At 40.2% G+C, this 14,343-nt stretch overlaps 1 protein-coding gene across 5 annotated transcripts in view; it reads left to right on the forward strand.

Moving 5' to 3' along the window:
• Positions 1 to 14,343, forward strand: part of ARHGEF7 (Rho guanine nucleotide exchange factor 7) — a 112,302-nt gene that overhangs the window by 41,204 nt on the left and 56,755 nt on the right. For 4 of the 5 annotated variants that reach the window (XM_021415447.1, XM_021415416.1, XM_021415432.1 and 1 more), the window contains exons 3-5: positions 2,703 to 2,787; positions 5,923 to 6,053; positions 8,538 to 8,739. In XM_021415447.1, coding sequence (XP_021271122.1) covers positions 2,703 to 2,787; positions 5,923 to 6,053; positions 8,538 to 8,739 — 418 coding nt within the window. Of the gene's footprint in view, positions 1 to 751; positions 844 to 2,702; positions 2,788 to 5,922; positions 6,054 to 8,537; positions 8,740 to 14,343 lie in introns of those variants that run through there. The other variant, XM_021415425.1, reaches the window with a different exon arrangement.

The following is a 14,343-nucleotide window of genomic DNA, read 5'->3' on the forward strand; positions in this document are numbered from 1 at the left end:
CTCGTTACTTGCATCTCAAAATTCAGCCTTGGTTCTGCCAGTTACTGAAGTGCTGCGTGGATGTGCTTCTGTCATCTGGTTGTGCTGAAGGGAGAAGCTGCTGAGGGACTCTCAAATTCAGATGGGATGTTTCAAAGGGTCTTAGCAGGATGGAGATGGCAGTCTGTTGCACAACCAACTTACGGTGAAAACCTGCAATTAACCCTTTTCTCGAGAAATTCCACGAAGCTTCTCATGAAACATCTTGGGATGATTTTGCTCAGTTGGAATGGCTTGTTGGGTATACTGTCAGCAAACCTCCACCAAAATAGAAGGGGGGATGGTTTTTTTTTTTTTCATTTTATGCTTTTGGGAGCCAAGATGCTTATGATCAATTAGTTGAATTCAGTTTTGATGTGCCAATAATAAGGTAGTTTTGCAATACTAGAGCACTTGCACTTTTTTTAATCCCTCTTTATCTGTCTAGATGAGTTTATTCTTAAACATTTGTTATGTCAGTATGAAACACAGCATGAGGGTGTTGTGGCCCTCTCATTAAAAAAAGAACAGACCTACTGGCTGTGACAGCGCTGAGGCTTCCTGTTGGAATGGTTCTATATAAAACGGCAAGGAAGCAAATGTTTCTCTTATCCTCTCATTGTGCTGCTTCCTGTGAGGCAGATTGGATGCACACCCTGGATACAGGCATTTTTTTATGGCCCTGAACGCTTTGGAAGGCCCAATCAGCTCCTCCTGGATCCCTCATAGTCCCAGCACAACAGGAAGCAGGGCACGCTTGCATCCTGCTGTGCTCTGGTAAGCTGGCCTGGCAGAGCCCTGGCTGAAACCAAGTTCAGAATGAAGGTGAGCCAAAAATGTAGTTGTGATTATTATTACTTAGGTTTCTGTATGTTTAAGCTATAGTGCTTAATGGTTTTCTTAAATGGGCTTTTCTAATAATTCTCTTCCCCCCCCCCCCCCCTTCAGTACTTTTCTGGTCTGATGTCTGCACAGATGCCTGTGTCTCTCTATTACCCTTTTTTTAGACTCAGGGCCACAGTTTCATGATTCTGCTGGTACTTTGAGGTTGCTAGTTTAACACCTGCCCCAGCAAGCATATGGCTAATAAGGAACATGTTAAGCTCCTGTTTTCTCTCATGTTTCACAAGAGCTTTTTTCCCCACTTGGAGCAGTGAAGCTGATCTCCATTCTGTTTTTTCCTTTTAAGTCAGGCTTATTGATCCCGCTGTCACTTTACTGCTGTATTTTCTCATCTCTACTTACTATAAACTATGCTATTAATTGAACTTTTACACATCTTCGCTACTTGCGTAAAATCAGATAGCTTTATATTACTTACCTTGTTTGCACACAGATTTTTAGACACTTCGTATTTCTGGAAAAACCCTACAGAATCGGTTTCTAGGCAATTCACTGGTTCCTCTACTCCTTAGAGCTGCTAATAAATACGAATACTCTTTTAAACTATGTGTAGCCCAGTGGAACTTGATGGAAGTGACTTGTTGTGACTTGGAAGGAACTTGACTTAGTTAACTTGAGTGGGAACTGCTTGGTGCCTGTCAGCTCTGCCTCTGACTGTGGGATCCTCAGGCTGTCCCCTGATCAGGAGATGCTGGCAGCAGATGATCCTCCGGTTTGTCAGTCTCTGATGTGGCTACTTTTAAAAGCTTCCACAAAAACTTTCACCGCTCCATTTCAGCCTGCCTCCCTGTGCCCCATTCTGTCTCCTGGGGCCCCTCTCCAGCCCTGCGGGCCAGGCTGCCGGAGGGTGGGTGTGGACCTGCAGATCTGCCGGTGGGACGTGGCTGTTATCAGGAAAACAGCCAAGTTCTTGCTGACTTTTTGAGATAACGGTTGGGACACTGCAGGAAACTGAATCTTTTTGTTTCTTAAATTAGTTGGGACAACAGTAATAGCTGCCTTTTGCTGTCCTCTTTCTAATCTTACACAAGGGAATACTGTTACTCCTTTGAATCTACACAGAATCAATTGCGAGAGCTGTTTTTGTGAGATTTTGGATGAGTGTTTCCATTACCTCAGGCAAATATTATGAATCTTTTCTTTTTCTCCCCCTGAAAATCCAGATGTTTAATGTCATCACTGAGTGCTTGAAAGCTACTACTAGCGTGTTTTCTGCAAGATAGTTTGAGGTTTGAATCTACTTCCCACAGTTAAAAAAAATAAAATAATCCTCAGCTTTCAGGCCTCTCCTTCCCAAAACTCGTTCTAGTTATATAACCTATCCAGCAACGTAAAATCCATTGACTTTAAGGAACGCAGTTTTCATCTGTGTCTTGTAGAATAAAGGAGTGTGTATGCTGCTGTAATATTTTAAAAGTATTTTATGAACAATTGAGTACAGTGCCTGTGAGCTACTACAGAAAAAGAAGAGTATGCTGAGAGGGTAATGCAGCACTCCGAACTTCTTCGGCCAGAATGACACTTGATATCTTTAGCTTATGTTTTCTTCCTTTCTTTTGACTCAAATTCTTCTGTTCCTATATTTTATTTCCATTTAAAACAAAGCTTTAAAAAAAAAAATGGGGAAGAGAACTGCACAGTTTGGCAGATCCATGACAGCCACCTGAAGACTGATCACCTTGAACAGGAAATAGCTCCTCCAGTTATGCTTTGCGTGAAGAAAGAAATGCTTCGTTTAAAGACTGGTTTCCATGACTTAATGCATGTTCTTTTGTTTTTAGACTTTCGATGCAAATGATCTGTATCAGGGTCAGAACTTCAGCAAAGTTCTCAGCTCTCTGGTTGCTTTAAATAAGGTGACTGCAGGTAAGTGCAGCTTACTCTTTTGGTGCTCTCTTACCTTGTGTTCAACTTGCATCGATGTATATTTATGCCTGTTGCTATACTTAGGATAAAATAAGCATCTGCAGCCTTTTAGAATTGTTGCATCTTGTTGTTGAAGCTTTACCTGTGGCTCTGTGGGTTCTGTAGTCTCTTCTACAGCGGCAAGTTTTGCAGTGAATCTAAGACTGAGCCTTTTAGCTAGCAATAGTTCTTAGAAATCAAGGACCTTTGTTTGATAGTGTTGAGTATCTTGTCTCTTTTATAGTACTTCTCTAGTCCATTACAGAAAAGATATTTTTTGTTTTTAACGTCAGCAAGCACCCCTTTACGTGTGACTTCTGCAGACAAATTATTAGGGCTAGTGAATGGGCATGGAGTAATATCATTCACTTCTTTTGGAGCTGCTTACACCACTGCTTCTCATCTTAACTTTGAGTGGAAGCGTTAATTGCTTTCAGTACATCTTGAAAGCTGCTGCTGCACACTGACCATAGCAATCTTCAGGGGAGAGTGGAAAGTGTGACTTGTCCAAACACTGATAGAGTAATATCCACATCAAAAACTCACTATTGCAGCTAGCCTTAGAAGGGACCCTGACTGATTCATTGCATGGGAGGGGGGAAGTAGTAGTGTTGATATGGAAACCAGAAATCAGAATCATGTGCAAACTGTGTTGGTTGTTGCCTCATTCATAGAAGCAAACAGAACTGCATGCATCTTCTTGACCAACTATTCCTCCTAACAATTTTCTTGGTAATTGTGGAAGGCCTTCTGGACTCTAAATATCCCTAGTCTAGTATTGCAAGATGGCTTTCAGATCTGGGTCTGCATAAATTTCAGATATATACACAATCTTGAGGTGGATCTTTCCAGAACAGGAGTGTGAGAAGAGAGCCTGAAGCTTAACTGATGAAAGGCTAAGTACGTGCACTCAGTTGGGTTCTTGAACTTCAGGAGGGATAGGTTCAAGGAACCCGTTAGATTCTGTAGATGGATGAAGGGAGAGGAACTGGTACAGGGAAGTTGAGGTAACTGTGAAGAAGTGTTACAAACCCTGGAAATCTTTGAATAGATGGAAGTGTGAAGATTCTGTGAAAACTAACGGATTAAATATTTATCTAACATTCAGACTCTGTTGCCAGACAAGATTCTTGAATTTTTAGCAGCAGAGTTGATTTTCATTTTTTTTCACTTTCCTGGATGATAATCCTTTTGGAAGCATGGAATTAACAATAAAGTTATGACTTTGAAATGAAGTCCATGATCTTGTCCCATTCATCTCCAAGCAGTTTATGAAAACAAAGATGAGTATCTTTCTGTAATGGACTATAATCACCACTGTTTGTATTAATACAGTGGCCTTCAAATGCTTTTAAGAAAGCAGCTTCAAAGAGGGAAGTTTTTATGACTTCACTGTGTAATGTTACTATCCATACAAAATACACAAGTTAAAATGAATAGTTCTAGTGTTGCACTATTTGACTAGTAAGTTTATATTTTTATACATTTAAAGATAATGACTAATTAAAAAGATATACCTAAAGAAGGTGTTTCTCCAATAATTGTCGGCATAGAGCATCCTCTGCCAGCATTTTTCTCCTGTCCTCATTGCCCATCTCACCCTTGTCCTCTTCTCCTGCATTTCAGCTGCTGTTAGATGCTGTGCTGAAGTTGAAAGGCTTTCTCTTTGAGATTAATAGAGTTGTCCCTTTGGATTTGATGTGAAACAGCAGATGTACATTGTTCACGTATCTCTATGTGGAACGGAACCTGCTTGTGTCAGTTTTCTATTCCGAAAATAACTAGGATTGTGTAATCATGGTTTGCTCTAGTCTGAAAGCAACCAAATAGGAGAACGTGGTTGTCTGTGTACCTCTAATGTAGGTCAAATGTTGGAGGCACAGCAAACTGCTAGGAGAGGTCAGAAGGCATAAAAATGAGGAGAACAGGTAGGGTGGGATACACGTGCAGCCTAGTGATGTCTGAGGCTGGGATACATAGCTTACAGGGCTTCCTTGAAGCTCAGGTGCTCACTCGGTTTCCTTATATATGAAAAACAATGAGGAAAAAGAATGAGTTGTGGCATACAGGCAGAGGGGCAATGTTTGCCCACTTTAACATCCTCTGTGTGTAAGGGCTGTGGGAGCATTCCCCATCCTCAAGGCCTGGCTGGGAGGCTGGGGGCTGGCTGAGAGCTAGTGTGACCCAGTGCAGCCCCATCTACCTGTAATGCTGGGTGGAGCTCCATGTGGATCTCTGTGGTGGGACCTTGGCATGGAGAAGATGCTTTCTGCACAGCTAGGGCCCTGCCTGAGCTGAGCCCCTGCCCTGTTAATATGCTGCTCTACCCCCACTGTGGGTGGGCTGATGGTGGGAGGACCCAACTGACCACCCCCCCCCACTGCCCTGCTGCCCACTAGAGTGGTGGAATGGGCCCAGCCCTGCTGCCCTTCACTGTCAGCCCTTTGGGGGATACATATCAAATGATGTGGGTTTGTTTTTTTTTTTGAGAGAGAGAGACTAGTGAAAGAGTGGAAAAGTTGAGGGTGGTTTTTTTTTTTTTTTTGGAGGGGGTGGGGGGATGCTGGTGTTCTTTCCTTTAAGCAAGCAGCTTTCTTCCTTTCTTCCTCTATTTCCCCCTGCCCTCAAAGAAGAAGAAATAGCTGATCTGGCAAAAAGGATGGGAGAGGAACGTAGGCAGACAGTGGAAAGAATGCTTTAATTGAGAAGGAGATGGTGGTGGTGGAGAAGAATTAAGAAACAGATGTGGCTGGCTTTACTTCAAGCAGATTCTATGCATTTTAATTTCTTGGCCACTAGCTAAAATGATGTTGGTTAATTACCTTTAAAAAGACTGGTAGTGGGTAGGAATGGAGAAATGCAATCCTAACCCTCCTCTTCCTAAGCAGCTCAAATCGTTTTCCTGTCTGTATGTGGAAGAAGCTGACAGCGTCTGGATTTCAGATCATACTGTTGCTTTAACTTTTTAAAACTTGAGTTACTGAGCAACTACAGATACCTTGAGCCTGCTTTAAGCATGTGAGTTTTTCAGAAGAAGGCAGAAAGTTACATGCAGATTTCTCAAATTCTAATTGTTGCTTTTTGTTCCTTCTCCAGACATAGGGCTGGGCAGTGACTCTGTATGTGCGCGTCCCTCATCTCATCGGATAAAATCTTTTGATTCTCTGGGATCTCAGTCTTTACACAGTAGAACTTCAAAGCTCTTTCAGGGACAGTATCGGAGTTTGGTAAGTTCTGGAATTCAAATGTGCTGAAGTGTGCTTTTTAATTTATTTTTCCTTTTTACTTAATTTATAAATCTACAATAGTGTGACAAACAACTGATTACTGTTTTTCCTCTTTCACCCCTGTATTTCAAGCCTGTGAAGTTTGGTTTTTGCAGCTTTTCTTATGATGTTCCAAAATACATGCAGCTTTCTGTGATCTTCTAGGGCAGTGCTTTTTTTCTTGGTCGCTTTTTGTCTTTGTTTTTTTTTCCTTCTCTTGATTACCACTTCATGTTGTTTGCACATAGAGTGTTTTGCAGTGTTTATTTCATACTCCTAAGTATAAGCCTTTAAAAAAGGCAAAATCCCATGTTTGTCATTGGCTGTACTCACTCTGATTTTAGGGAGAATTAACAAAAGCTATTCAGAACTCAGAAAGGGTGGTATTTTTAGTGTTGGCAGTACTGGTAGTTATTCCTGTTTGCTGTTATGTTTCAAGATGAATCCTTCACGTAGCCTTCAGGTAACGGAGTGGCATGGGCAGTTGCTTCGCACTGCAGCCTAAATCATGGTAGGGTACTACACTGACAGTAATTGTGATGAAAGATACTTTTAGCAACTGAAAGTTCTGTAAGGAGGATTCCAATCTGTAAACTGCTTTTTTTCATGCTTACAGGAGGCTATTTTGAGCTATGTGATGATTGCGATGTGGAACTTTAACACAGTGCTAGGTGTGGCTTAATGTGTTTTCTCTGTTAGCAGAGACCATGCGAGTTCTCGCCCTAGGCCACTAATTCCAGCTCCCGCTGTGCTGTTCACCACCCACTCTGTTTTGCTGATGAAACCATTTGTAGGACTAGCAGTTAGCTGGATAACTGAAGTAACAAGTTTTAAGTATTTGTATCAGATCTGAACAGCTGTGCAGACAGTTGCAAAGGGACCAGAAGAACAAGAATGAGAAGAGAGCTGGTCACCAAAACGAGGAACATATGTCATTTGGTTTTGCTACTGTAGATGATCAGTTTGGAACTGTTGTCACCGAATTTGTTACTCATTTGATTCTGTTCAAGAGCCACTCTGATAAGGTGAATTGCTGTAGTTGATGTAACTATGCAGTGTTGATGCTTATTTTGTGGCTTTTTACTGTTTACTAATCTTGTTAAGTGATTTTAACAAGTGAAAACACATAACTTACAAGCAGAGGGCTAGAGCAGAGACAGTTGCTTGAATCCGTGGCAGTATAACCATCAGATGTTTTGCAGCTTAGAATATCCTGAGGCTTTCTGTATGTTTTCTGTGTTGCGTTGTCCCTCATTTTCCTACAATTTCTCAGCCACTAAGTCTGATTGTTGAAGTGAGATGTCATACAGTAACATAGTTGCTACAAATATAAATTAAGCTGAGGTGTTGTGTGATTCTAATGACAAAAACAAACAAAAAAACCATCTACATGGACGATATTTTTATAATCTCAACTGCACAGCAAACATGAAACTGATATTCTGTTACCTGAAGAGCAGATTAGGATTGCTTACACAGTGGTTTTCTCACGTCAGTTACCTTTTTTGGTTATACAGGTAGTGGGCATCACTGTGGTAAAGACAGGTGTGTTTAGTAATCTTGTTCTCTCAGTCACAGTGCTGTGGTTTGTATTTGGGTTACTTAAAGCTGTTCAAGTATTTAGCTTTTTTAGCTTTTTAAAAGCATGGTAGTTTGTCCTCATTCTAGATTGCTACAGAAATCCAAGAACAAAATGCCAAGTTTGAACACTGTTCATTTGAAAGTAGCTGTGAGCATTTAGTTATTACAGAACAATAAACCTCCTCATTTTTATGAGGAATAAGCATATTTGTATATGGGCAGCTGCAAGTTGAATGTGCATCACATTAGCACCGATGCTAACCTTGCAGCAAATGATTTTGTGGGTACTTATTCAAAGTCAATTGCATAACTGATTCTTATACATTCTGGTTGAACACAATCTTCCTCAGTGGGCAAGCCATGGTGACTTGCACATTCCAGGGAAGGGAAGCTTTAAGCTATAAACAATTTGTTATCCAGCGCTAAAGGTTCTAAGTTAAACCCATCTCAGTACCACCACTCCTGATCTGGAATGAGTTAGAAAACTCTCTGATGTAAAACCGTTGCATCTTTGTAGCTGCAAAAGGCAATTTCAGTTTACGTTATGTAGAGAAAGGAGTTGTGTTTTGTTGTTTTAGTAGGAATTAGTCTCATTTTTAGTTCGGTTTACTTACCTTTTCTGATTTGAAGAGGCTGTAATAAGGTGATATACCCTTGGGTCTTGGTGAGGTCAAGAAATATAAATGAGAAAACAGAAATGGTGAGAAATCCCTTGCAAATCCTTAGAATAAAAATGTGCAGGAGGTCTATATGTGTGGGGGGGGTGAGTGGAGGGAGTACAGGAACTGTTTGTATTTGATGGATGCTTCTGTTAATGAAATAATCGTTTAAATATCTAAAGTTATCCTTTTGTATTCCTACTAGGACATGACAGATAACAGCAACCATCAGTTGGTGGTGAGAGCAAAATTTAATTTTCAACAGACAAATGAAGACGAACTTTCTTTTTCAAAAGGAGATATTATTCATGTAACAAGAGTGGAAGAAGGAGGCTGGTGGGAAGGAACTCTAAATGGCAAAACAGGGTGGTTTCCAAGTAACTACGTACGAGAAATAAAATCAAATGGTGAGTTTTAAAGTAGATTGTATTTATATGACTCTTTATTTTGGGCGGAGGTGGATAACTGATTAAAAGCTGTACTGTTCTAAGCTTCAGCTTAACTGTATTTACTGAAATTCATTCATAGAACTCATCAGTGCTTAGGAACTCATACTCCTTGCCCAGTTTGCTATGTAGAGCACTCTTGGAGTTTAAGTTAACAGTAAGCACACAGAAAATTTCCACATTTGTTTGTCTGTCTGTCTCTCTTTTGCAGTTGAGTTGCTTTGACTTTCTAGAATGGTAGACTTTGGCTCTCATGTTGATATGCTTTGAATTGATGCTTTGGGTTTAAATAGTAAGGGATTTCCTACAAATCTCAAAAAAAAAAAAAAATCTAGGCATGAAGCAAACAAAAGCATGTCATTTGTGGAGGAAAAATCCCTAGTTCTACCAAAATCTATAGAGACAGTTTTTTTTCTAGGCAGTGTATTTGTGATATTCTTTTAACTTCATTGTTCCCACGTCTTCCTCTTTTCTTTGTGCAAGCCTTGCTCTTACACTAAACTTAAATGCTGAAAATCATGTGGTGAAGGTGCCTTTGGTAAATGTCATCTTAATGACTAAATATCAGAACTAACTTCTTTTTAACCTACCTGGACATTGATGTGGGTGGCATGGTCTACTTTTTGCCTCTTCCCTGTCTCTACTTTTGTTGACTGGGAACAAACCTTTTGCTCTACCCAGTGAAGCTCTGTAGCTTTGCCACTGTAACCTTGTTATAGCTCTAACCAAAAGAAATATTTCTGGCCATGCTAAAGCATTGGGGTGACTTCCATTTAGGCAGCTAGACAGGTGCTTAGTTGCTACCTCTTCTGGTTCTTCCTTTTCTGGTTGTACCATCTTACTTTTTTTTTTTCCTCCTGCAGCCCCTGTTTGCAGAATGTTGGAGTCTTAAATATCTGCATCTGTTTTTATTTTCAACTAGATTCTCCTAGGTGTGCTCAGGATGTAAAGACTTAGCTTTCCTAAAGAGGTCTCTCAGATGGGACATGGACTGAAAAAAACAATTCCCAAAGCATATTTTTCCTTGTCTGTAGTGTTGTGGCAGTCTTTCAGCCATGGTGAATATTTTGTCCCATTGTTAGTGACGTAAAATATTGCTGCATAGGTCTTGTCTGAATCGCATCAGTTCTGATGTTATCTGACTCAGGAGGCTGGAACCTGGGTCAGCAAGAAGGCTCTGGAGTTGAAATAGCTTTTAGCAGTGAGTATGTGAGAACCAAAAGCTGCGAGCAACAGAAAAGAAGGTTGGTGTAGTCTTTAAAGAATACTTTGCATGGGTAAAGTGACTTTTCTAAGCAGGAAAGCCGGAAAGCTATGAGGCTGAGGTTAGTACCAAGTACAATTCTTGCCAGTTCTTGCGGCCCTTCCTGATACCTGATTCCTGGGGCCACGATGAATTGCTTTTAAACTTTCACTTCTCACCAAGAGAAGAGTTCTCTGCTAAGCTCTTCCTTTCCCTGTGCTCTGTAGGCACGTTCCCTATGCTATCTCCTATTTCTGTAAGACTGCTTGTGTTCTTGGAGCACTCTGTACTGACTCCCTTCTCTGGAATGGAATACATGCTCATTTACAGTAGTGCTAGCACAGCATGCTAGCTGATATGTGTGTGATACTTGTAATGAATGGTTATAGGGAAGATAATGAGATTTCTTGAGCAAAACGTGATATTCAGTTTTCTCATGCTAGATGATGACTTGGTAAGGAAATAAGTTTGATTGGGATAGGAAAGGTTTTTATTTTGCAAACAAGACACTATCATGTTCAAAAGCGTTTTTCCCCCAGAATGGGAAAAAGAGGATTTGTTTGAAATTTGGTACTTCAGATCAGACATCCGTCAAACATACAAAGAGAAACTGAAGTAGCTGAGTTTTTTTTCCAGGTATATGCCTACATTGTAAGGAAGAAAAGATGGACCATTTTTTTCTCTTCATCTGCTCTGTGCATACTTTCAGTTTTCACTTTTCAAACTCTAACGTCTTGTCTTTTTTAGTGATCTCTGATTGCTAATCAGGAATATCTTAAAATGGGAGGATTACTTACTTTCATGATGCTGTAGTGTTGCATGTGATAGAGGGTGAAAGATTCCTACTGTGGAAGTTTATTAGATATTGGACAGCATGGCCTTGCTGAGTTTTTTCCTTGCATATTGCTGGGAGAGAATGTGAAGGTTTAGGTGGAGCCTTGTGTCTTACACAGCTGGTTCTGTCTTGCATAGGAGAAAGATTAGGAGATTTAGAGAGCTGAGGGTTACCATGCAATGAAAAAATAGCATTTAGCCAGAACAAGAAGCACTTTACTTAGCAACTGTCATTAGCCTATCAGTTTAAAAAATAATAATAATAATTGCATGGTAACTTTCTGGATTTTATCACTGTAACCCGTTCAATGGCGTGATTATGTAAACAGTAATATAGCTTTGAAAAATGGCATTTGATGTCACAAACATTTTTCTAGTTTTTGAAAGAAATTAATGTGTTATTGTTGTCTAGCCTCTCTTCAGTTATGCTCTCTTGACAGTTAGTGTTGGTAGCAGGCCCAGTACAAATTAGTGTTAATAGTTCTTCTGTCGTGAGAGAAGTCAGTATGGAAGAGTAAAGTGCATCTGGTGGTCCCATCCTGTGGTGTATGAGGAATGGGCAAATATACTTGCAGCTTAGTGGAAAAAAAAGAACAAGAATGCTGGTTTTCTTCTCCCCACCCATGCACGGTCAGAGGGATATTTTTTTCTCTTGTTAAGTGGTATTCTACAAGCAAAAATAGAATACACTAATACTTGAGCAGATGCTTGTTTGGTTTGAATTTGGTCATGTGCTGTCCATACTGTTTTCAGTGCTAACGTAACAGGTTTACACTGGGACTAAAAGAAAATTAGGCAGAAGGAAAGAACCTTTTGTATGGGGAAGCCTGGTTAGGACATGCTTGAAAAGCTGCAGCTTTCAGTGCTTTGAGGAGCAGCACTTAAGTGTTGGAATGGGCAAGATGCTAGGGTTTGACTAATATTGCTGAAACCTATGGATTTCATGGGTTAAGATCTTTAAACGTTCCCAGTATGGATGTGGGTCACACCTGCTTGAAATGTTTGTTGGATTATTCTGTATGTTTGTGAAAGTACTCTAATGTTCTCTCCTAAAGGATAAGTGACAGCTATTTTTGTTTATGCTGATAAAGTGATCTCTTATGTCCACGATCAGGATTTTCTTCTCTATAACACACTGTGTAATAGAGCTAATGACTACAAGACTGTTTTATTCCTCCTTATGAAGCAAGGCAATGCTTGGAGGCAGGATACCAGACGTGGTAGATAGACTGATTTACTGTGCCTAATTCTGTTTCTACAATAGAAACAGTCTTTGTATTACAGAAGCTGCATGTTGATTATGGCTGTTCAAGCAAAAGGATTCTAATGTGTGATTCTTTTTTCGTGTCCTCTCTTTAAACCTGAATTTAATCTTGTGTCTGGATAACTGAGTCAGCTGAACAGCTGGTAACATAAATTACTGTCTATTTCAGCAAAAATTTTCCTATCTTCAGCAGCTTAGGAGAAGAAAAATCATGTTGGGGAAGAGATGTATTTTTACACCCTTCAAGGTGACAGAGTAGCCACTATTCTATGACCTGTCAATTTGCTCTAGAGTAGCAGGGGTCAGACATCTGTATTCTGACATAGTTCAGTAACAAGTACTTACCTTTTTCCTCAAGCGTATCAGTTTCATCAGCTCTTCCTTTCATGTTCTTTGTCAAGTGGAAAACCTTTAGGTTTGTAGCAAGCCTAAAAGTCACTATAAATTGTAGAATCAGTTGGGAACTCCTGCAGAGAACGAAAGTAAATCATGTATGTTTAAATGACGCTTTCATCATTCAGTACAATGAAGCAAGTTGCAGTTGTCCCATAAATAAGCAGCATTCTACATAAATATATAAATAAGTAGGTGTATATAGAGTGTTAACTTAAATGTTTCTTTTGCATAGACTGTATAATCACAAATCTGCTTGGGTTTTTGAGTGGCAGTGTCATTTGGAATTATCTGACGGCGTACCTAGTGAGAGCATCAGTATTCCCAGCTGCACTGCTGGGAGCTAATGGGATTTTGTGCTCTGTGTCAGCTTACAGCTGACTTGAGGTGGGGGTTCTTTACCAAAAGGGTTCTCATATCATCTCAGGATATGGTATGGAGAAACGTTTTTCCCCATGTTTGGTATCTTTAAGACCATACTGTGTTTTTAGAATAACTTATCTGAGAAGAATTCCAATGCAATTCAGAGAAAACCCTCTTCAAGATGTTATGAGTGCCCCTGGGGACTGAGTGGCTTGCTGGCTAACCCCTCTGGCTAGCCAGCATACGCAGGAGGCAGGAGGATGGCCTGCAGGCTGCGTGCCTGAGGGGCCTGCTGGGCAGCCCGCAGGAGCACTGAGTCACTGCACCCTGGGCACAGGCCCACAGAAGCTGGTACCTCGTGTACTGTTCTGCTGATGGCATTGGCTCCCTATCCAGCTTTTCTGGCGTGGGAATTCCCCTTAGCTGTCCCATAATGTGGCTGACTGGATTTTTCTTGTAAAGGCAGTTCTGGGTCTGAGACTTGCATAATTTATTCTCAGTGATCTTGCAGTATCAAGTTAACTAGAGTTAAATTACGTGTTTATTAAAATGTATTTGAAGCAGAAACTTGCTGTTAAAATAAAGGTAAAACTTTGAGTAGGTGGCTCTGACGATGCTTTTTTGTATTGTTTAGATTAATATGATTTGAAGTGCTTATCTGAAGTTTGCATGTTTAGGCAATCCTGCTTATTTGAAACAAACCAAAACACTACAGTGTCCTGACAAACACTGTAGAGCATCCTCAGTTGCTGGTGTGCTAAGTCAAATGTGAGAGATCAAAGTGAGGTGCTATAAATCTTAACTTGTGTTTCTCCAGCATGCAGCATTATCCTTGACTGAGTTAGAGGAGTAGTAGAAATGGAAGAGGAGATTTTAGTGTCATGTGTCTCTCCATTCTGGGAGCCAGCACTCAGCTTTCAGGACAAAAGCTCTGGTCTTGAAGACCAGGCTCTCCTTCCAGAAGAGCACGTGTAGCTGAGGGTAGATTTCCTATGGGATTATATTAAGGCATGCATTTATTGTTACAGTAGATTCTGTTCTCAAATATGTAAGCATGGATGCTTTTTTTTAACACTTAATAAAGCATAATTTGTTTCTTTCTTTAAATGGCTTTCTGAGATAGGCACCTGTTAAGTCACTTCATTACTTGTACAGTGTGGTGATTCTGTGTGCAATGTCCCACCTCTGATATGTTTGACCTTTAGTTGGTCAAGTGTTTTTGCTGAGTTCATTAAAGCGATACCAAAATTTCTGTTTGAAAGTGCCAGTAGTGTGTAAAATACTTACTATTTTTAATTGCAGCCTGTGATAATGTTTTGCCTTTAAATAAATACATTTGGAAAAAGTTGATTTTATTAACTTACTTTCTAGTTCTAGGAAAAAGAGTTGAGAAGGTTCTGTTTGCCTTCATTGAGATTAACATTTCATTCATGATGACCGTATGAACAATTTTGATTCCTTACCAATA

The sequence above is a fragment of the Numida meleagris genome, chromosome 1, assembly GCF_002078875.1.
Source record: "Numida meleagris isolate 19003 breed g44 Domestic line chromosome 1, NumMel1.0, whole genome shotgun sequence".
NCBI lineage: Eukaryota > Metazoa > Chordata > Aves > Galliformes > Numididae > Numida > Numida meleagris.